Genomic DNA, 23,137 nt, shown 5'->3' on the forward strand with positions numbered 1-23,137 from the left:
CTGGATCCAGCGGAGACTGGCTCGCTGCTGCAGATTGCAGCCCGGACCCCAAGTGCCGAAACCTCAAAGATCTTCAGATGTACCTCCAACTTACGGTCCTGCAAATCCTTCAAGGCTGCAGCCCCTGTTACCGGAATAGTCGACTTCTTCGTCACCGCTGAGATCGCAGAATCCACTTTAGGCACCCTGAGAAGATCCAGCGGGAACAGCTTATCCATGGCTCTGCTCACCTTTAAGCCCAGATCAGGAGTGTCCCACTCCTTGAATAAAAAGTCAGACACCGAGAAGTGAAATGGAAATGACAGCGCTGGGCCTTGGAGGCCCAGCACCACCAGATCCATAGTAGCCCCTAGTCTGGAATCCTGAGGGGCCTCAATCCCCATTTCCTCTAGGATGACTGGAATAAGGGGACCCAGCTCGTCCTTTCTAAACAAGCGCACCACCTTGGGATTATCCCCCTCCACCGGAGGGGAGCCCATGTGCTTGGATGGAGGAGCCTGGATATCAGGGTCCATATCCTGATCACGGAGAATCCTTCTGATCCGAAGAGTTAGAAGATGTGTTGTTCCTCGGACGGACCATGGACCGAAACGGAAGTTTCTCCTTGGGCGCTCCACCAGCCTTCAGTGCCGGAATCCGCTTTCGGGACGAAGAAGGACCCCCCTCTGGCTCCGCTGAAGCAGGTGTTCGGCGAGCTACCCTGTGCCCCTGCGCCTTACCAGCCCTGCGCTCCTTAAAAGCCTTGTGCATTAGAAGCACAAAATTGGAGGTGAACGACGAAGAAGAACCATCAGAGTCCTCTTCCTAATCTTCCCCTACCAAATCCTCCTCAGGCCCCGCGAGACCGGTCCCTCCCAGTGCCCCAGGCCGTGGAGACAACGGGGGAGGCAAAAGCCCATCCCCCACAGCAGTGCTTTCCTCTCCTCTCATGGTGCTCAAAATGGCCTCCGTTCCCGCGCTGAGGCGAACGGGTCCAGGGCCTGCTGAGGCAAAAGTGAACCACCAGTTCCCCCACGTGATCGGGAGTCCCTGCCCGACAATTTTGCATAGGCCGCGACGCCCGGGGAACCCTCTCCCCTTGACAAGCACGCTGTGCAGATGCCGGCTCGGGAGAGCCGCTCGCTCGCGCGCGCTGCTGCGCGCAGTACAGGCCACACCACAAGCAGCGGCCTAAATTTAGCCCGGCCGGAGAGAGGAGACGTGAGAAACACAGGCCTACCCGACCGGGAGCTGTCCGGGTCCTGAACCGAGTGCACAGTAAACACCCGCGGAGAGGCAGCAAAGCCGACAGAGCAGGGAAAATTTAAAGGTGCAGTAAACCAATTCAAACAAACTTTTGTCAAACTTTTAAAACTGGGCAGGGGGGGCTAGCTGAAGGTGGGAGCCCGAGACCCTGAGAAGTATGCCTGAACAGAAAACCAACATGGAGAAGGAAATCCCCAGAAGCCTCTGCGTGTCTTTGGCCTGCTTGGACTGAATGGACTCTGAGTGACTTAATGTCCCTGGATATCTGTGGAGGCAAGCTGGCACCAGACAGGTGATGTCTATTCATAGAGTCACCACAGGTGAACTTCAGGCACTATTCTCAGAAGTTTGTAATCCACACAGTTACAGACGTGTTGATTGCCTTTACCAGTAATAGTTTAACAGAACAAAGAAAGTCATGGGAAATGGGCTACACATCCTGGGAAGCCAATCAGGGATACTTAGGGATGATTTAATCATGCATTTGACATCACAACTTATGTAAATGATTCTTTGGGCAGTCACGCAAGTCTAGAAACTTCCACAATATTGTATGTTATCTATAAAAGAAGGATCACTTCCTGTATACAGGGAGATGCTGGTCAGTTTGTAAGACTAAGGGCACCCAGTACCCAGCATCTCCCGAGAACACTTATATTGACTAATAAAAATACATTATACTTTTACTGAGTCTAAGTGTTCTTGTGTCCCTGGCCATAAGCATAGAACAAGCTTTACAACCCCCGGGACCACCTTCAGCAGGCAGTTACAGGGTCCTCAACCCTCTGCTCCTGAGGCTCAAATACCAGGGAGTATGGTCCCACCACTGGGAGGCTAATGGGAAAAGTAGCTTAACACTTACTACCTGACAACCAGTACCAAAAACAAAGCCGAAGCCTGACCAAAACCTACAGATTCTAACCAAACAAATACCAGACTCCAGGGAAGCACCTCTTCCACCTGCTGGAGACAGAAGAATACTGACAAACTCTAGGGGACACCTCAGGGGTATAAGACAGAGTCCACAGAAATTAGTCTGTCTCCGCCTGCTGGAGGGGAGGTAAAACCCAGGAGTCTGGGCTGATCCGGGTATGTACAGGGAACTGTAGGTTTATGCACCAGCCACAATCTGCTGGAGACAGAAATACTGAGGAACTGCAGGTGGCATCAGGGTATATGAACCCATGTCAGTTTAACTTTCTCTGTCTCCATCTGCTGGCACAGATGAATAAACCCATTAGAGTCTGGACTGATCCAGGTACGTTCAAAAACCATTTTTATCCTTCTACAGCACACTGAGGTCTGATTCGAAGGGGGGTGGGGGGGAGCAGGGGCCATCATGAATCAGGCCCAAAGTAATACAGTAACATACTAAATGATGAACAATAAAGACTAAATTGGTCCATCCAGTCTGCCCAGGATGGTGTATAGTGTTGTATCTACCACTTCATGCAGGTTACCCCCCATGCCTTCCGTTTATAGCAGTTATAACCCTAAACAAAAAGCAAGGGAGTAATCTGCATGGGGCAGCAGTTACAACCCTAAACACCTTGCTGGGCAGACTGGATGGACCATTTTGGTCTTTATCTGTCATCATTTTCTATGTTACTTTGAATACATGGGGCCTAATTCACTAAGGCTTCCCTCCACCCCCACTGTGTCTATGGTGGGAAAAAAACCTTCGTGAATCAGGACTTAATGTGCTGTGGAAGGATCAAAGTTGGTACAAGGCTTACTCTGGGGTGGGATTAACATTAGCTCTTATTTACTGTATGATAAATCTCATAAGGACTCCCTAGTAGAGGACAAGAGGTCATAGGACTCACTCGTTTCTGCACATCCGCTTTGCTAGCACGGTCCAGGTCATCCATGGTTTTCTTTAGCTCTCTGAGTGTCTCCCGCAGCTCATCCTTTTGCCACTGCGCAATGACTGCAACAGCCAGTCTCTACAACAAACAGGAAACAGGTACCTTACTTGGTGAGAGCCCAGCGTACAGCAGCATGCACCTTCCTAAGCCTCTCCATACGATCACTATTCCGATTTAGGCACTGGCAGTCTGAGAACAAGGCCTAAGAGTGTACAAAGCCCCAGGATAAATTCCCATGGATTCCCAAGCCATGAAGTCTATCCATGCACCCTTACATATACAGTTCCTTCTCATTTATTGTTCCACTGTACTACAGCAAGGAAGCAGTTACTTTTATACAATGCCCTTTACCATACTATAGTAGGGATAGTGTTTCCCTTATGTATGCAGTGCCTTCCTTCTCATGCATTATATCAGTACAGAAGGATATTTCTGCATCATACACCATGCATTTCCATGCAGTAATCTACTGCACTATACTGGGGACTTCCCCCTTAAAATTTTAATTATAAAAGAAGACATCCAATTATAAAGCATATACAGATCTGAATGGACAGACATTAAGACATTAATATTGTCCTGATGTGGGTGTCTAATTGTTTCAGAGGAATGCAAGAACTGCAAATCTGATGCAGAACTGTATCCAGTGGGCTGCCTACAACTTCATGGTTGAGTCACAAGGTGAAAAACCATCAGGAAAATCTGAGGGGGGGGACGCGGGGTAACAGACATTAGAATGGATTCCACAAGCCTCTTCCTCTAAACCTGCAACACTCTGAAAAATCACACAGTCTCTAATGACCATCTTGACTATTTCCAGAGGTTTTTGGAGCTTCTCTTAAGTATTATGAAAGACTGGAACTTTTCTGCAGGGCTTGTTGAAGGATGCATTATTTCATGACAGTTTTCAAATACTTTCTCCAAACACAATTCACTCCACAAAGTAAAAGTATCGCAAAAGCTCCATTATCTGGCATTCAGCCAACTGGAGAACTCAACTAGCTGGCATCTAGCAGCACAGAATTTATTTATTTTTGAACTGCATGGGGGCAGGGAACGTGCAATCACACAGTCCTTAATGTCTCCACATCATCATATTGAACACTGGGTAAAAGGAAGATTGCTGGGACTGTTGCCAAAACAGTTCAAATAGAAGAAAAGAGCATGGGAGAACAGGAGGAAAAGAACTCTTGATTCCATGCATACTTGATTTATGGGGCCTTTACGTAATGTTAAGCAGAGATGCATCTGAGCAACAGAATCAAATGGTCCATTAGATAATGAATGCATCCAATACTAAGTGCTGATTAAGTTGCAATGATTTATCAAGCACAATAAAGGCCTAGATTCACTAAACCAAGAATCAGAAAGGGCAGCAGCTAGACAGATTACCTCACTTAGGTCAGCAGTTTCCTTTTGGATATCCTTGCTGGGAGCAGTCTGGACTTTCACTTTTGCTTCCAGGATATAGAGAGACTGCTTCAGGCTGTCTGCTTTCCTTAGTGCCTAGGACAGAAAAACATGATTCTCATTACTTCTACATAATGTAATCAGCACAGCAGAAGACCTCCTTCAATATACCGTATTTTTCGCTCCATAAGACGCACCTGACCATAAGACGCACCTAGGATTCAGAGGGGGAAAATTTAAAAAAAAAAAAAAAATTGTGCTAAACCGGCTCTGCGTCTGGGCGTCTTATGGAGCAAATTAGGGGAGTGCATAGCTTTTTTTTTTCTCCCCATTTTGTTTTCGGGTCTGGGGAGGGCCATTTTGGTCCACTCCCCAGATCAGAAAACTTTTTTTTCTCTGGGAACCCCTCCCCCCCCCAAAAAAACCCCATCCCACACTTTAAATTAACAACCCCCACCCTCCTGACCCCCCCCCAAGACCTGCCAAACGTCCCTGGTGGTCCAGCGGGGGTCCAGGAGCGGTCCGGGAACGATCTCCTGGGCGTGGGCCGTCGGCTGCCAGTAATCAAAATGGCGCCGACGGCCCTTTGCCCTTACTATGTCACTGAGACCGACCAATAGCAGCGGTCGGTCCCAGTGACATAGTGAGGGCAAAGGGCCGTCGGCGCCATTTTGATTACTGGCAGCCGACGGCCCACGCCCAGGAGATCGTTCCCGGACCGCTCCTGGACCCCCGCTGGACCACCAGGGACGTTTGGCAGGTCTTGGGGGAGTCAGGAGGGGGGGGGTTGTTAGATTTTTGTTTGTTTTTTTTATATTCGCTCCATAAGACGCACATACATTTCCCCCCCACTTTTGGGGGGGAAAAAGTGCGTCTTATGGAGCGAAAAATACGGTACTTTCCTCCTGAGGGAGTCCTGAGCACATCAAGAAAATTCAATCCACAATACCAATGTCTATATTCTTTATCATGTGCCTCCCTCCTTTCAGAAGGGCCCACAAATACAAAAGGAAAACTGGTTATCATCTAATTTTCATTCCTGGAATACCACAAATCAGTCCAGACGCATGGTTTTCTTCCTAACCAGCAGATGGAGACAGAAAAAAACTTTACTGACACTGCACTACTTGTTAGCTTGCAATTTGCAAAACTCTAAGTATGACCTGTACTCAAGCCATGATGAGATCAACTAACAACCCCCTTACCCAATCTGAGCAGGGGAAACAAGGTGACCTCCAATTTGATGTCCAACAACTGAGAAAGGTGACTGAGAAATCTCAACAGTAACATCATTCCTGTTTATTAGCCCTCAAACTAGAGCGGTCTTTCCTGACTCCAAAGGGTAAGGCTCTGGACTAATCTGTGGTATTCCAGGAACGAAAATTAGCAAGTAAGAATTTTCCTTTCCTGTTCATACCCCAGACCATTCCAGATGCATGGGATGTATCTAATCTCCCCTACACTGTGCAGAAACCTGAAAGACACACACAAACAGCACACGCCCCTCAGTCAGCACTTTCCGGTGCCTGAAATCCAAGTTGAAATGCTTTGTGAACGAGAAGACCAAGTCATCACATTCAGCTTATGACTCCACCTGCACCCTAGGAGAATGGACTTTCAGTCCAATAGGAATGGGGTGCCCCTAACAAATATAAGCAAAGACGATGGTTTCCTTTAACCATGGTGCAATTACTGCATTAGAAACCTTGATCACTTTGAACACACTACCAAACAGAACAAACAAGCGGTCAGGCTGTAGGAAACAGTTTGTGCATCTGGCACTGCTGTGATATTTAAAGGTCACTTTCAACCCCTGAAGCTCCTGCAGATGCAGCAGTGAAGCATCCAAATTTCAAAGAGTAGGAAGTTCCACTATTTGACTGAGGTGGAAAAAAGATATTACCTTCAGAAAAAACAATGGCATGGTCCACAAGGTCATCCTATCAGAAATTTGAGGAAAGGGTCCCTACAAGTCCACACCTGAATTTCCAAAATCCTTCTAGCGGAACATATCATCACCAGAAAGACCACCATCAGTGTGAGATCCTTCAGTGAAGCCTGCCGTAGCAGCTTGAATGGAGGACTACAGAGCTCTCTGAACACTAAGTTAAGGTTCCGTGAAGAAAGCGCCTGCCATACCAGAGGATGCAAGTGTTTTACTCCCTATCCGGATGCGAAGCCAGAGACGATCCCTAAACCTTTCCTAGGAAACCACCCAAGGCTGCTATCAGGACCCACAGTGAATTTAAGGCTAGCCCTTATGCTAGCCCAGCTTGCCAAAAGGCCACCCTACTAGACATTGAAGCTCAAAGAGGAGGAATCCCTCCTTTCAACACCAAGTCTCACCCACCCTCCACACCTGGAAATAAGCCAAAGATGTGGATGTTTTTCTAGCCTGTAACAAAGTTGTATTGACCTCCGCAGAATAGCCCTTCAATTGCAAGTGTGCCTTCCAAAAGCCAAGGCATGGGACAAAGATGAGCCACTTGGTTCAAAAGGATTGGATCCAGAGGGAGCTGTTGTGAAATACGTTAGAGTTAGAGGGGTCCTTCCACTACCAGATTTATCAGCCCTGTGAACCACAGAAAATACAGCCTTTCTGAAGCCACCAGAATCACCTTCCCAGAGTGACTCTCAATACACCCTAGAACTCTTCCCACCAGGGGCCACAGAGGAAATACGTATAAGAGGATCCTGGAAGGCCGGGAAAAACCAGAGCATTGAACTCTTTTGTGCCCCGATCCTTCCTGCAACTGAAGAATCAGCATGCCTTGGCAATCTGCCACCAGGCCATCAAGTTCAGCTAAGCAATGCCCTACCTGGACTGAATGAGGTGGAACAGCTCTCTTATGAGGAAAGGCTGAAGAGGTTAGGGCTGTTCAGCTTGGAGAAGAGACAGCTGAGGGGGGATATGATAAGAGGTCTTTAAAATAATGAGAGGTCTTGAACGAGTAGATGTGAATCGGTTATTTACACTTTCGGATAATAGAAGGACTAGGGAGCACTCCATGAAGTTAGCAAGTAGCACATTTAAGACTAATCAGAGAAAATGTTTCACTCAACGCACAATTAAGCTCTGGAATTTGTTGACAGAGGAAGTGGTTAGTGCAGTTAGTGTAGCTGGGTTTAAAAAAGGTTTGGAGAAGTTCTTGGAGAAGTCCATTAACTGCTATTAATCAAGTTGACTTAGGGAATGGCCTCTGCCACTACTGGCATAAGTAGCATGGGATCTTCTTAGTGTTTGGGTACTTGCCAGGTTCTTGTGGCCTGGTTTGGCCTCTGTTGGAAACAGGATGATGGGCTTGATGGACCCTTGGTTTGACCCAGCATGGCAATTTATTATGTTCTTATTTGCTGATCTAGAACACTGTGGCTGAGAAAGTCTGCCTGAACATTGCCTACTCCATCTACATGGAATGCTGCCAGGTGTTGTTCTGCCCAGCAAGACAACTCCTGGGCCTCTTGCAACACTATTTGGCTCAGAGTTTCTCCCTTTTAGTTGATATAAGCTATCATCGCATTGCCAGACCACGTAAAAATGGGGGGGGGGGGGAAGCACATCACATTGCTAAGTACTCATTTGTAATTGATTTTAAGATCATGAAAATTCTTCCACCAACCACCAACCCTGCACCATTTGCCACTGGCATCAGTAGACCCCCCATGGATGCCATGGAACCCAGGACCTGCAAATAGTCCCAGGTTCTGGGAATGGACCAACATAATCTACGGAACTGTATCCACAGCTTGACCAAACTCTCCTGCGGGAAAAACCCCTTGCCAAGGATAGTATCAAAATGGGCCCCCTGTACATCAGCGAATGTGTCAGCACCAAGGGATCATCCTGCTGAAAGACTGCAACAGTTGCATGACTCTGTGCACTGACAGAAAAGCACCCAGCTGCAACTTGGAGGAAACGTCAGCCGACCAGTTACAGAGCTATAAAAGCCTGCGGGCTGATACCGCAGAAGCCATAGTACACGAAGACATACGAAGGAGATCATACAAGGCATCCGCCCCATACGCTACCGCTGCCTCCAAATGATCAGCGTGCTCCAACTCCTCCGGGGAGAGCTCTCTGGCACTCAGGAGTTGTTGTACCCACCGGAGACTCGCACACTGCATTAAACTACTGCAAACGGCTGCTTGATCCCCCACAGCCGACACTTCAAAGATACGCTTGAGAAGTACCTCCAGCTTACGATCCTGAGTGTCCATAAGGGCAGCCGCCCCAACTACAGGAATAGTTGTACGCTTGGTGACTGCACATACGCTCATTTGCCACTGGCATCAACCTTCAGAATGTTAAGGAAGTCAAGAGAGTCATCCGGCAGTGGGTACAATTTTTCCATAGCTCTGCCTACGCAAAGGCTAGCTTCCGGAGTAGCCCACTCCAGAAACATTAGCTGGAGCAACATAGGATGAAAAGGAAAAGTCCTAGCCGGGGGACGAAGACCAGACAGCACCGGATCCACGGTGCCCTGATCCCGAGGCGTCGGCGTCTGTCCAGCCAGTATGCCCAAATCCACTAAAACATGTGGAATCATCGGCTCCAACTCATCTCTATGAAAGAGCCTAAGGACCCGAGGATCATCCCCTTCCACCGGGGCCACACGCTCGGAATCCTCATCCATGTCCGCCTCAAGCGGATCCGCCAGCGGCACCGCCCCCTGGTTCCCGGACCCTTCCCGGACCACCCTAATCCAGGAGACCTCATGAAGATCCGGCCTAGGAACCTGCACGGGAGGAGAGGGCCCATCCCCAGGCCGCCCCGGAGGGGGCTCAGGATCTCCCATGGGCATAAGGCTAGCTAAATAAGCCTTTATGTAATAGTAAAATAAAATCAGCCGAAAAAGGATGCTGGCCCTTTAAATTTTCCAGAGGGGGGTACCCAAAGGAGCATGGAAAGCAGGAAATAAATCATGGGGAGACCCAGGGCAAAAGTCCTGTGGAAATAATTGAGGAGGGAGATCTCCTCCCCCTGCTGAGCTGTCTGCATCAGCATCTACAGCTCCTAAAACGACCGCCATTCCCGCATTCCGCGGGAGTGAGGCAGAGCAAGTTCCATGAGGCAGCATCGGGGTGCCTGCAGCATTGGACCGATGTGCCTGCCTCCCCCTGCCGCCAGCTGCCCCCGCTGATGGGCCCTCGCCCCCGGGAAGACAAGTTTTTCTCTGTCTCTATCTGCTGGAAGGGAGGCATAACCCAGCAGTCTGGGCTGATCTGGGTACGTACAGGGAATACTCAATATGCCTTAATTGTCTTGGTACCTCACCTAGTGCATTTTTGCAATTAGGCAAATAACATTTAAAAAAATGTCCAACACCATTCCAAACCAAAATATTTGATGACTTGGGAAGGCTAATATAGCAGCTGCACAAGACATCTCCCTCTTTAAACCTCGACTGTTCCTCCTTCATTTTTAGCACACATGGTCCTATGGATATCTAGCAAAATCTCAAACTGTCAGATTCAGAACATGCCCCCAACCCCAATGCACATTTCCTCCCACTTTCATTTATTTACAGATTTATTAGGGGGAAATCCCAAAATCCAGTCGATCCCTGAAAAAATATACCTGGGAGTCTGTTGAGAACTTCTGCCAGATTAAAAGGCAAAACAGACTGCATAAACAGGAGGAAACCTCCTCATTTCTAACTGATAAGATATATTCAATGCAGATTAAAGGAGGGAGGGCCAGGAGCCTCAGCATTCCTCTCATCTCCTATCTTAAGGACGGGTTCAGGCACAGAACTTCAATGTCTGATACTGCATCCTTGTGTACCAATTCCTACTGTCTGAAGCCAAATGCCACAACATACTTTATACTTTAATTGTGAAAGAGTATTTGTAGAAATATTCCAAAAGTAATAAAGAATTTTTAAAAATAGTAGTGTTACTGCTGCAAAAGAGGCTTCCACCAAGTACTGAGTCAAGGGATGTGAGGAGTTATGCAATCAAGACTATTCTTAATTTTGAGATATTCCTATAATGTGAAAATGAGCAAAGGTGTGAAGAAATATAAAGCACTCTAAGACCCTGCTGTGCTACTTCCAGGTCACTCCATATCCTGGACAAAAGCATTTTTTTTAACCCTCTCAGAGACTTTGCTGAAAATGGGTTATTCAGCTCAGACTCTTTGTGCATCCCACTCATGGAAATATTGCATAATAACCAGCTGTCTGATGTCATCAGGGAGTGACAACCTCACAATCCACCTGTGAGTTAGTTAAACAAACAAAAAAAATATTCCATTCAAAAACCTGAGGACTACAGACCTGAAAGTCACAAAGCAAGACCATGTAAGTATATTAAAGCATTCCTTGACATGGGGCACCCTTTTGCTTCTTAAAAAAATGCAAAAGGAGGGGACTTTCGGTTATGCTCTGAGGAAAGTGGATGTGTGTTGCTGAGCTCCCGCGGGACCTACTAGCACTTACCTGCACAAATCTTTTCAAACACTGTTAAATCTTCTGATTATGGTACTGAGTAAGGATTCTACCCAAAGCTCCTTACCCATGCTCTGGGCAGAGCGGAGATCAAAGCCCAGGAAAATGATGAGAGGTAAATTACCAGAGTGGGATGAGGAGCTAGCGGCGTCCATGTTCAATGAAGAGTCGGATGAGTCCCTAGTGATTGCTGTGCCTGGTTTGGACAAAATAGAGGGCCTACTAGAGGCATTTGTGGTGAAAATAACCTCGTCTTGACACTCGGCTGGGAGTCCTAGTGGATGAAATCACCCAGCTCGTGGACACGGTACAAAACCTCTTGGGAAGGTTAGTGTAGGCAGAGACCTGCGTTTCAGAGCTGGAGGACATAGTAACTTCATTGAGCACGCTAAGGTGGAGAAACTGGAGCAGTAGCAGACTTCAGCCTTCAACAAGCTGGACGACCTTGAAAACCGGCTGAGGCGTTACAATATACAGATAATAGGCCTCCCAGAGAAATCGGAGGGACGTGATGCCATTGCATTCGTGGCATGCTGGCTTCCCCAACTGCTTGGCATTCATGGTAAAAATGGCACCATTAAGATAGACCAAGCTCATCGCATTACTGTGCCAACTCCGATCCAGAGGAGAACGTCCCGGGCCTTGATCATGCACCTCCACAAATTTCAAGACAAGCAATGTGTCCTCACAGCTAGAGAGACAGACTCCTTGACTTATGAGGGGGCAAAGATCATGATATTTGCTAACTTCTCGCTGGAGTTAAGGAAGCAATGCCAGGCCTTTGGAGCTGTAAAGTGTGAGCTTGGAAACTTGTGGTTTCCATATGCAATGCTATACCCCGGCAAACTCAAGGTAATATTGATAACAAGGCGGTTGTTTGCTCTACCTTGCAAGACACCGAAAAATTATCTGAAGTTAAGAGCTGTTTTAGGGCCCCGGATATGCCATAATGCAGGAGAGCTATTTTTGGTACTCGTCAAGTTACTGAGCCCCACGGGAGGCTGGCAAGCTCAGTTGAACAGTTCTTACTAGGAGTTTTCTCTTTAGTTTTACATGTTCTTGAAGTGTACTCTATGTGGCAATCTGACATTCACACTGTATTGTCTGACTTTTGCTTGTGGTTACTGCTGACACTTTTTGCACGAAGACCAACACCAGCTGCTCGAGTGGGCCCCCTATTTTCTCATTTCTTGCCAATGTGCTTGCTTTTTGTAATTACCTTGCAAGAATGGGTCCCTCTGGAATGGATGAATTGGAATGCTTATATTACACTTCCAACTGACTCCGCCCCTTCCGTGAGGTGCACCTACAGTACGTCAGTATTTAAATGTAACAAAGCAGGAGAACTAAAAAACCCAACTAAGTAGCTAACTGCTATAAACTGGGAGAACATTCCATAAGAACCAGACTCACTGACCCAAACGGCAGCAGAGCATCTAACAACATCTAACAAACATATTATGTGAAAATTCTTATCTGCAAAGTAAACAAGAACGAGCGGACTCTCCTTTATCTCCAAACTGAAATGGGTGGGACTCTGGTCTTATCCGTGGTACTACAGGAACGAAAATTAGCAGATAAGAACTAATTTTCCTTTCCCTGTACGTACCCGGATCAGTCCAGACTCCTGGGATGTACCAGAGCTCCTTTAACTAGGTGGGACCCTGAGAGTCCCGCTTGGATCACCGCATCACCGAAACCCCCAGATCCTGGAGCCTGAACATCCAGGCGATAATGTCTAGCAAAAGTATGTACAGACTTCCAAGTTGCCGCCCTACAAATCTCATGCGGAGATACTTGCTGACACTCCGCCCAGGAAGTTGCTTGAGACCGAGCAGAGTGAGCACGAAGACCAGACGGAAGCGGCCGACCATGAAGTAAGTATGCCGAACCAATAACTTCTTTTAGCTATCAGGCTATAGTAGCCCTAGATGCTTTGTGCCCTCTCTTGGGACCGCTCCAGAGCGCAAAAAGATGGTCCGACATGCGGAAACTATTAGTGACCTCGAGATAAAGCAATAGAGAGCACCGCACATCTAGCTTTCTCAAATCTCTAGACTGAGGATCTGAAGGCTGTGAATCAGGAAAAGATGCTGAACCCAGCAGAGTCCTGCTCTTAAAGCAAAACTACTGCACATAGCAGCTCGGACTCCAAGAGCTGAAACTTCAAAAATCTTTTTAAGTTGAACCTCTAACTTTTGATCCTGAAGATCTTTGAGAGCTGTAGTCCCGGTAACCGGGATTGTAGTCTTTTTGGTAACAGCAGAGACCACTGTATCAACCTTGGGAACACGCAAAAGGTCCAAAGCATCCTCAGGCAGAGGATATAGCTTATCCATGGCCTTGCTGACCTTCAATCCCAAGTCAGAGGTGTCCCATTCGCGAAATAATAAGTCTGTGACTGAAAGATGAAAAGGAAAAGACTGAGTGGGACCACGTAGACCAACCATGACAGGGTCAATTGAACCCATACGAGAATCCTCTGGCAGTGAATCAATTCCCAACCCCTCAAGAATCACAGGAATGAGAGGAAGAAGCTCATCCTTCCTAAAGAGGCGGACCACCTTAGGATCATCGCCTTCGACCACATGAGGACCCTTAGAGGGCAAGGGATCTTGACCAGCAGCAGAATCAGGGTCCTGAGGAGGAATGTCGCTTGGGTCCCCCTGGTCTGACTTTGAGGTATCAGAAGTAGTGTCAGGTAAGCGCCGAGACACCGGAGTCCTAAGAGAGCGTTTAAGCTTGGGAACATCCATCCCCCGCGAGGATCTGTTCCGTTTAGAAGCTGCTTTTTGAGACAATGGTACTGAAAAAGAAATCCCCTCAGAATTCTTTTTTGAGGACTTTCTGGCCTTATAAGCTTTATGTAAAAACATAATAAAGTCGGAAGAAAATGAAGAAGAGGAGTCTGAAGTCCCTTCAGGACTCTCCTCAGCAGCAGCAGCTGAATTAGCAAAACAATCACCTCCCTAGAGGCTAATTGCTGTGGAGAAAGAGCAGGAGGAGAAACCCCTCCCCCCTCCGCTGCGAGAGGAGCAGCTTGAACAGAGACAGAAATAGCTTCAGATGAAGCAGGAAATGGGAAGGAGGCTGCAGCAGAAAGACGCGGGAGTCCTGGTCTGACAGAGTGAGGAAGAAATAACACCCCCAGTTGTCCCTGAACATCCCTCCCCCCCCCCCCCCCCCCCGGAGAGGCAGGAGGAGCATAGGCTGTCATGAGAGACTCTAGCCCGCGTGTCTCCACACGCATGGCAGGCCGGACCACGCGGCATTTGTGAAAAAAAATGAGCCGGCTGAGGAAAAAATGAAAGCAAAAAAAAAAAAAAAGCCTGCCGACCGCCCAAAGCAGCTAAAGAGGTTACGGAGAGTCCGACCGGCAAAGTAAAAAGGCTATAAATAACTTTTTTTTTTATATGACCTGAAAGAAGCTGGGTCCGCTGCTCCGCGGGGTGAGTCAACCGGGCTCCCCGATATCACCCCAAAAGCTGCAGCAAACTGAAGCCAAGGGTTCTCAACCCCTAAAGCCAAAAGCCTCAAATACCAGGGAGGATGGTCCCCTCAGGACCTGCCAACTCCCTGGGAGGGGAGGCTAGTCTCCATTTGCCCTGCTTCCAGAAAACCCCCCCCCCCCCCCCCCAAAAAAAAACAAACCTTTACTTTAAAAAAAAAAAAAAAGGGGGAAGTAAATTAAGAAATACTTAAAAGAAAAAGATAAATTTTATGAACAAAAATATCTATTTTGTCTGTATTTTTCAAAACTGATTAAAATCCTGACTGTAGGTATTGCACCTCCACCATCTGCTGGAGGCAGAAAAATACTGACATACAGTAGGTGCACCTCATGGAAGGGGCGGAGTCAGTTGGAACTTTTTCTGCCTCCATCTGCTGGTGAATGGACAGAACCCAGGAGTCTGGACTGATCCTGGTACGTACAGGGAACTATGATTTATATGGGGTGCTGTGACAGAGTGACCCTGTTTTCCCCCTTTTGTGTGTGCAAAGAGGTAGAGAGCTCCCACAGAGGGCGGGGAGAGTCTGGAAGATGGGACCAGCTGGGGCAGGATAAGAGTATAAGCCCAGCTGGCTTCAGGAGGCCCCCAAGTCTCCAGGAGAGGCAACTTCTGTAAATCTATTCTGACCAAACCCAAGGGAATGGGAAGTGTACTGCAAAGGTAGGCAGTCTTATTGTTGAAGTTCTGTTAATGAGAATAAAGTGAAAGTGCATTTGAAAACTCTGGAGTCAATGTGGTTTTCAGCTCCAGCCAAGGTATTTGCTCTGTCACCCTCTCAGATGCTTATTAAGCCCTCCATGGGAACTTCTAAAGTGCTACTTAGTGCATAAGGACTAGAACCATCATCTAAAATAATGACTTTTTATCATAAGTGCAGTGTTCTAGTAACCATACTGATCCCTAGAGAAAACCTTGATTCTATTCAGCTTTGAAGAGAGGCTGAGATAAGGGGAGTGGAAAGGTGAAAGCAAATCATCTCAGGTTCACAGAATGGCTTCCTTGACCATCTCTGCCCTCACCTTCTGTGCCTCAGCACCAGTAACTGCAACTATCCTCCGAATCCCTTTGGCAATAGCTTCTTCAGACACAATCACAAAGGGACCAGCATGGCTAGAGTTCTGCAGGTGCCTGAAAAAAAGAGAAACAGCCTATGTGCACTAGGACTCAACCTCTGATTTATCATTGTGCTGCAAACCAGTGAACAAGAAAACAGCTGGAAATCCGGTGTTCCACCCTGTTGGATAATCTTGCATAAAAAATCAGAAGAGATAGCCTGATTTTAAAGTTTAAATAGAATAACATTTCTAAAATACAGGATCATATGGTCTATTAGAGCACAGATGTATTTTTTTAAAGCTAGTTATGGCTTCTAGAACTTTACAAATGGTCAATTAATAACAAAAACTTAATCCTATATTTCTGTTGCTACTCAATGCTAGCTTGTTTAGGTATCTCATTTTGAAAATGAAACTGTTAAATTAACTTGTAGCTCCAAAACTGGCTTGGATTGAATTCATAGCACTGAACTCAGAATTCTAGGGATGAAGGAGTATCTATATTGAGTGGTTCTCTACCTCCAAAAAGCCATATCTGCAGTGAAATTTCTTTCAAATAGTTATATTCATGTCCTTGGGTTGTAGCCCCAGCTTGGTGAAGGACTATAATTTTGTGCAATTTCCTTTCATCTCCTGTAGTTCATCCTACCTTGAGTGACTGAGTAACAAGAAGATTACTATATAATTGGTCTTTCTTGCTGTAGATCTTTTCACTAATGTCCCTTTTCCACCAAAAATGTCTTTACAGTAGATAAAGACATCTAATCAGTCATCAAAAATTTCTCTTTACCAGTTCAGTGCATATTCATTCCAGACATTACTTCTGCTTTACAATACTACCAGAACTATTTTTGGTAGAACATGCCTAATCTGGAACATCCAGTAATGTGTGTATACTGAATTTTTGCACAAAACTGCATGAAAGCTATTCCCCATATTTTATCCAGTTTTGTTCCAACAAAAACTTTTGCAATTGCGAAAATGATTCCCTTTTTCTCCTCGTACAGACCAGGGCCAGCGATATTCTATTTCTGAATGTGTTTCATTTGCTGTTTTACGTCTCCTCATCACTTTCTACTCAGTATTCTTAAAACTTACGTCCCACCACAAAATTCCACAGATGCGACAGAGCCAGCAGGACCCGATGGATCAGTCAGCATATCCTCTACAGGGATGCCAATGGAAACTACCCGCACAGGATCTGGATATGTCTCGTCAAACACAGCCCGCAAACCCTGGATGGCCTTAGCTGCTGCCAGAGGACAATCCTTAGCATAAACAGTCTAGGGACAAATGAGAAGGAGTTAGAGCACTCCCACAGTACAATGCAGTCACTAAAGTCTGTGCTTGCAGAAGCACAATATAAAGCTTCCAAGGTGGTATTGGGATAACCTGCATGGAGAAGCAGATACAATCCTAAACACTTTATTGGGCAGACCTATAAGATATTTTTGTCTCTCTCACTTTGTTACTATTTTAAAGTGACGTGTGCACAAATAGTCACTGCTGAAAATGAAGACAGCACATATCTTCACCTATGCTGTACTTAAATAAGCTGTTCCTTTTTTCCTGGTGCATTCTCCTTTTGCAAGCCCATAAGACCACCACATTTCAAGAAGACTGGACAGGAATTCAGTTTGGCCAACCAGAATCCAGTTTTTTATGCACATACTATTCTTAAATATTTAATGCTGTGTTTGTATGAGATCCACTACTAAATGGACCCCTACCTCAATGTGTTGCAAGACACAAGCAGAAAAGAGGCATGTTGTCCTTGTTTTGCTTTAAAGTATACTACCACTAAATATTTCTATAGCATTACTCGACATATGCAGCAAAACAAGTTTTTATCTTAAAATAAAAATATCCATACAGCAGAGCTGCAATGTGATAGCACCAAGCATCTCTAAGATGACATGCCATTGTCCAGCCCCTCAGTGTACAATTGTAAAGAATAGAAAGGATATGGTGGCCATTTAGATAATTCCATCTACTGTATACAATGGCATTGCTGCATTTTCCCATGTGACTATGTAAAGCAAGATCAGAGGAACCTTAGCTTCTGCAATGATTCTGCTGACAATCTCTTCAGTTTTCTTGATTTCCTGGGTGCTCATTGCTCCTTTAGCAGTGAAGTCAAAGCGTAGCCTGTCTGATGCCACCAGGGATCCTCTCTGATCAGCCTCCCCCAGCACAGAGCGCAAAGCAAAGTTCAGGATATGGGTGGCAGTGTGGTTGCTCATGACAGGCCTGCGTCTAGACTGAAAAGGAAAGAATGAAAAGTAGTGTTAGAATTCCTTTCTAAAGGCAACAGGGTGAAAGGAAGAACTCGGCTCACATGACAGCTGCAGAAAGAAAAAGCTCTATATGGAAGCAGGGAAAGGATCACCATGAAGTTATACAAAGGGAAAGCAAGTTTGCTTACTGTAAACATGATTCTCTGTAGAAAGCAGGATGAATTAGCCATGACATGCAAGTGACATTGAATGGTACCAAATGGATCCATCTCTATAGCACAGTAAAGTTTTACTACTGAACAGGTGTGGAGTTTCTGTGCATGTTTGCTCACTCGTGAGCCCCTCAGCTGATTGTAGAGCTTAGCTCTACCTAGGTAGTAGATTCTCCAGAAACAGAAAGATAGACAGATATTAAACATGGCTAATTCATCCTGCTGTCTAAGGAGAAACCAGTTTATGGTAAGCAAACCTGATTTCTCTGTTGATAAGTAAGGCTGAATTAGCCATGAAACATAGGGAGCAACCTTATTCAGTTAGTAGAGCCTGATTGGATCCTAGGGGGATTGGTGTGTGGACTTACAACCTGATGAGGTAAGAGAACCACACTTGCCTGGGCCAAGATGGAGCAATAAGGATAAGATGTGTCCAGGGTCCTAGTTGGGATTCTCCCTATTATTTATTTATTTATTTAAAATTTTTATATACCGACATTCATCCAGGATATCACATCGGTTCACAGTGTAACGCAAATATACGCCATGCATGGCGCTTTACATGGAACAGATAAAACATGTTAACAAGGGAATAAAGGGGTAAGAGAACGTGGGATAAATTGCATTAAATATTAAACAAGAATTGCAAATATATACATATGTACAATGTTGAGAGAACTGAGAGAAAAGGGATTTGGGAATATTAGGGGGCGGAAAGAAGAAGGAAGGGGCAAAAGTGGGGTACCGAAAGGGGGGCGGTGGAAAGGCAGAGTGGAGATTAGGTGTATGCTTTGGCAAATAGCCAGGTCTTAAGCTTCCGCTTGAAGGATTTCAGGCATTCCTCTTGCCGTAGTTCAACTGGCATTGTGTTCCAAAGGGTCGGCCCGGCGATGGATAGTGCACGGGCTCTTGTGGAGGTTAGTTTGTGGAGTTTGGGAGAGGGGATAGGCATGGTTGCGAGATGTGCATGTCTGGTAGGCTTATTGGACTGGTGTAAGCGGAAGGATTCATTGAACCAGTTCATTTCAGGATTGTATAAAGCCTTGTGGATGAGAGAGAGTGCCTTATATTGTATACGGGATGCTATTGGGAGCCAATGAAGATCTTTTAGAACAGGTGTAATATGGTCATGTTTGCGTAGGTTGGTCAAGATTCGGGCTGTTGTGTTTTGCAGAATTTGAATGGGATGAATGGCGTTGTTAGGAAGGCCGAGGAGCAGGGAGTTGCAGTAGTCTGTTTTGGCAAAGATAGTGGTTTGAAGCACTGTCCGGAAATCAGGGGCATGCAGTAAGGGTTTAAGTTTTTTCAGTGTATGGAGTTTAAAGAAACCATCTTTAAGTATATTGTTGATAAATTTCTTCAGGGTAAAGTGCCCGTCGAGGATGATTCCCAGATCACGGACTTGTTGGGCAAATTTGAACTGTGATAGAGGGGGGAGGATCGAGTGGTTGGGGGGTGAGATGAGCATGATTTCAGTTTTAGTTGTGTTAAGGGCTAGGTGGATGGAAGAGAGGAGATTGTTTATGGATTGGAGGGTATCATTCCAGAAATCCATGGTTTTCGAAAGGGAGTCAGTGATGGGTATGAGCAGCTGAACATCATCAGCGTAAATGTAATGGGGGAGATTTAGGCTAGAGAGGAAGTAGCAGAGGGGAAGGATGTAAATATTGAAGAGGGTAGAGGAGAGGGATGATCCCTGAGGGACACCTTGATTAAGGGGGATGGCATTGGATACGTGATTGCCTAGCTGAATTTTGTAGTCTCTGTTGCTGAGGTAGGATTTGAACCAGTTGTGGGCAACACCTGTAATGCCTATTTCAGTTAGGCGCTGTAGAAGAATGGGATGGCTGACGGTGTCAAATGCGGATGAGATGTCAAGGAAGGCAAGTATGTATGATTGTCCTTTCTCAAATCCTTTAATAATGTGGTCAGTCAGTGAAAGTAATAGAGTCTCCGTGCTGTGAGATTTACGAAAGCCAAATTGTGCGGGGGCAAGAATGTGATTGTCTTCAAGGTATTCTGTCAGTTGCTTGTTGACAGTTTTTTCAAGGAGTTTAGCGATGAATGGAAGGTTAGAAATAGGGCGATAGTTGGCTAGATCAGAAGGGTCTAGTTTGGGTTTCTTGAGGATCGGTTTGACAATAGCCTGTTTCAGGGGGAGCGGTACCTGTCCAGAGTTAATGGATAGGTTGATAATGTTTGTTAAAGGTTTAGCAATAATATTGGGTATTGTGAGGAGATGTTTTGTGGGTATGGTGTCAGATGGGTGCGTGGAAGGTTTGGCTTTTTTGATAAAGGTTTCAATTTCTAATGTTGAGGTGCAGTCTAGAGAGGATAGAACTGTGGTATTTTTGCTAGTCATTGTATGGATGAGATCAGGTTCGACGAGGTTGATGGGAATAGCAGAGGAGGGGAACTTTGATATTAACTTATCTATTTTGGTTTGGAAAAAAGTGGCTAATTCTTTGCATTTGGATTTAGCTAGTTCATCAGGGATGTCAGGTGTAGCCGTCTTGGTAAGTGAGTTAACGTAGTCATAAAGAACTTTGGGGTTGTATTGGAATTGGTGTATTTTGATGGCGTAGAAGTCTCGTTTTGTCGTGTTAAGTTTGTCACTGTATAGTTGTAGGGAGGATTTAAATTGTGCCAGATGTGTGTGTGAAGGGTCCTTGCGCCATATCTTTTCAGATTTCCGAAGGTGGTGTTTGAGGTATTATGCGACCGTTCAATTGCCACACCAGTCAGTTGTGTGGAATCGGCAATGCAAAGGCAAAAAAAGGCAAGATTGCACGCCAATACACCACCATCCAGAGATGCCAAGTTATTGGACGATTTTGCGAGGCGATCAAACCAATCCAGCATGATAAATGCCAAAATTCAAAACCATCAGTTCTTTATCGCACAGTACCTTTTTGAAAATTTACAAAATCTTAGACCATACCTAACTCAAGCCTTCACAGATTCTACCCTACCAGCTGAATTCCACAACATGGAGGAGGGTTTACGGCATCTACTACGGTCCATATATGAAGGATTCGAGATGTCTTCGAAAACATCAGCAAATGCTGTAGCTGCAAGACGTTTGGCATGGCTCCAGTCCAGCGCAATCAGGGACGACGTCCAGGATAAACTAGCGAACCTCCCATGTCAACTGGACAATCTATTTGGTGACAGATTCACTGAAACTGTGACTAAACTAAAAGAACAGAAAACGGCAGAGTTGTCGTTAACGTCTCCACATCCACCGGGATCGTTCAGAAAACAATACCCAACATACAGAAAACCAATTTACCAGTGCAGCTACAAACCTTACTCCTATCATAGGCCTCAGCCATACCAACAGGCTCAACAGCAACCTTTCCAACAACAAAGTTCAGTCCTAGGCCTAGAGCCCCTAGACAAGCTCGACCACCAACAGACTCCCAATCAGCAAAACCTCAGCAATCTTTGAGGATATTTTTGCCACCGGCTTCGACATGGACAATAGGAGGAAAATTAACAAAATTCCTCCCAGCATAGTCCACCATCACATCAGATTAATGGGTTCTCAAAATAATAAGAGAAGGTTATTCTCTCCATTTTACATCAGCTCCAAGTATACCACTCTTAGTTCCACAGAAACATCGAGTAGTACACAAAGACCATCTCCTAAGGGAAGTGAACCCTCTTCTCCAACAAGACTGCATTCGAGAACTACCTTCCAAGACACCACACACCGGTTTCTATTCCCAATACTTCCTCATTCCCAAGAAATCGGTGGGGGGGGGGGGGGGGGGCTATGCCCAATTCTAGACCTACGTGCGCTCAACAAATATGTTCACAAAGAGAAATTCAAAATGACTTCTCTCAAATCCATCCTACCTTTTCTTCAACCCAAAGACTGGATGTGTTCACTGGACTTGAAGGATGCATACTCCCACATACCAATGCACCCCAATTCTTGGTGTTACCTCTGTTTTCAGATGAATAACCAACATTTCCAATATAAAGTTCTACCATTTGGTCTCTCCTCTGCCCCCAGAGTATTCACCAAATGTCTACCAGTAGTGGTGGCACACCTTCGTCATCAAGGAATTCAAGTATTTCCTTACCTGGACGACTAGTTCATAGTAGTACCCAACCAGTCTCTCCTGCACAAGAACTTACTTTGCATGATTTCTTGCCTCGACAGTCTAGGTCTCCAGATCAACTACAAAAAGTCAAACCTTCAACCGACGCAAGCTTTGCAGTTCATCGGAGCCTATATAGACAACATTCAAAACAAGGCATTCCTGCCGCACCCATCACTCCCAAGGGTTGTGGAGCTCACCTAAACCATTGTCAAACTCAGGGGTTGTGGTACACGAGGGAGTGCAACCTACATATAAACCTATTAAAAGTACAAGCGTTACGAAATGCCCTTCGAGCCTTCGAACACTTCTTAAAAGGACAAACGATAATGATACACAATCAAGTCACAATGTTTTACATAAACAAAGAAGGAGGGTCAGGTTCCTGGAACCTGTGCAGAGAATCAATACAGATCCTGGAATGGGCACATAGCAAATCCATCCAACTACAAGCAACTTACCTGCCAGGAACCAACAACTCCAAAGCGGAAAAATTAAGCTGCATATTTCACCCCCACGAATGGGAACTACATTAGGAGACAACAGATTACATATTCTCCATCTGGAGTCTCTCTTCAATTGATCTGATTGCGACAGAACGCAACAGAAAAGTAGAAGCATTCTGTTCAGAGTACCCAAGCGCTTCCTGATTAGCTCCGGATGCCTTCCTCGTAGACTGGTCTCGAGGCCTACTATATGTGTTTCCTCCAATACCATTAATTTCTCGCACAGTTCAACAATGCATCGAAGACAAGGCACAGTTAATTCTCATAGAACCAGCCTGGTCAAGACAACCCTGGTACAGCTCTCATATACAACTATCAACAATGGACCTTGTTCCTCTGGGGAACAACCCTCAACTTCTTACACAAGAGAATGGATCACTCCTGCACCCACTACATTCCTCCCTGAACCTCATGGCATGGAGATTGAACGGCTCGTGATCAAAGACTTGAACATTGCTCCTACACTTCAGAGCATCTTAGTCTCCTCTAGAAAATTATCCACTAGACTTAGAGAGCTCCGCCACCTAGTGGCAC

The 23,137-nt window shown here is 45.8% G+C and overlaps 1 protein-coding gene across 1 annotated transcript in view; it reads right to left on the reverse strand.

Moving 5' to 3' along the window:
* The window catches only part of AARS (alanyl-tRNA synthetase), a 163,333-nt gene that overhangs the window by 20,046 nt on the left and 120,150 nt on the right, over positions 1-23,137 (reverse strand). The window contains 5 exon segments of the mRNA XM_029608901.1: positions 3,072-3,191; positions 4,506-4,619; positions 15,504-15,612; positions 16,638-16,822; positions 17,594-17,800. Coding sequence (XP_029464761.1) covers positions 3,072-3,191; positions 4,506-4,619; positions 15,504-15,612; positions 16,638-16,822; positions 17,594-17,800 — 735 coding nt within the window.

This window comes from Rhinatrema bivittatum, chromosome 7 (genome assembly GCF_901001135.1).
Source record: "Rhinatrema bivittatum chromosome 7, aRhiBiv1.1, whole genome shotgun sequence".
Lineage (NCBI taxonomy): Eukaryota > Metazoa > Chordata > Amphibia > Gymnophiona > Rhinatrematidae > Rhinatrema > Rhinatrema bivittatum.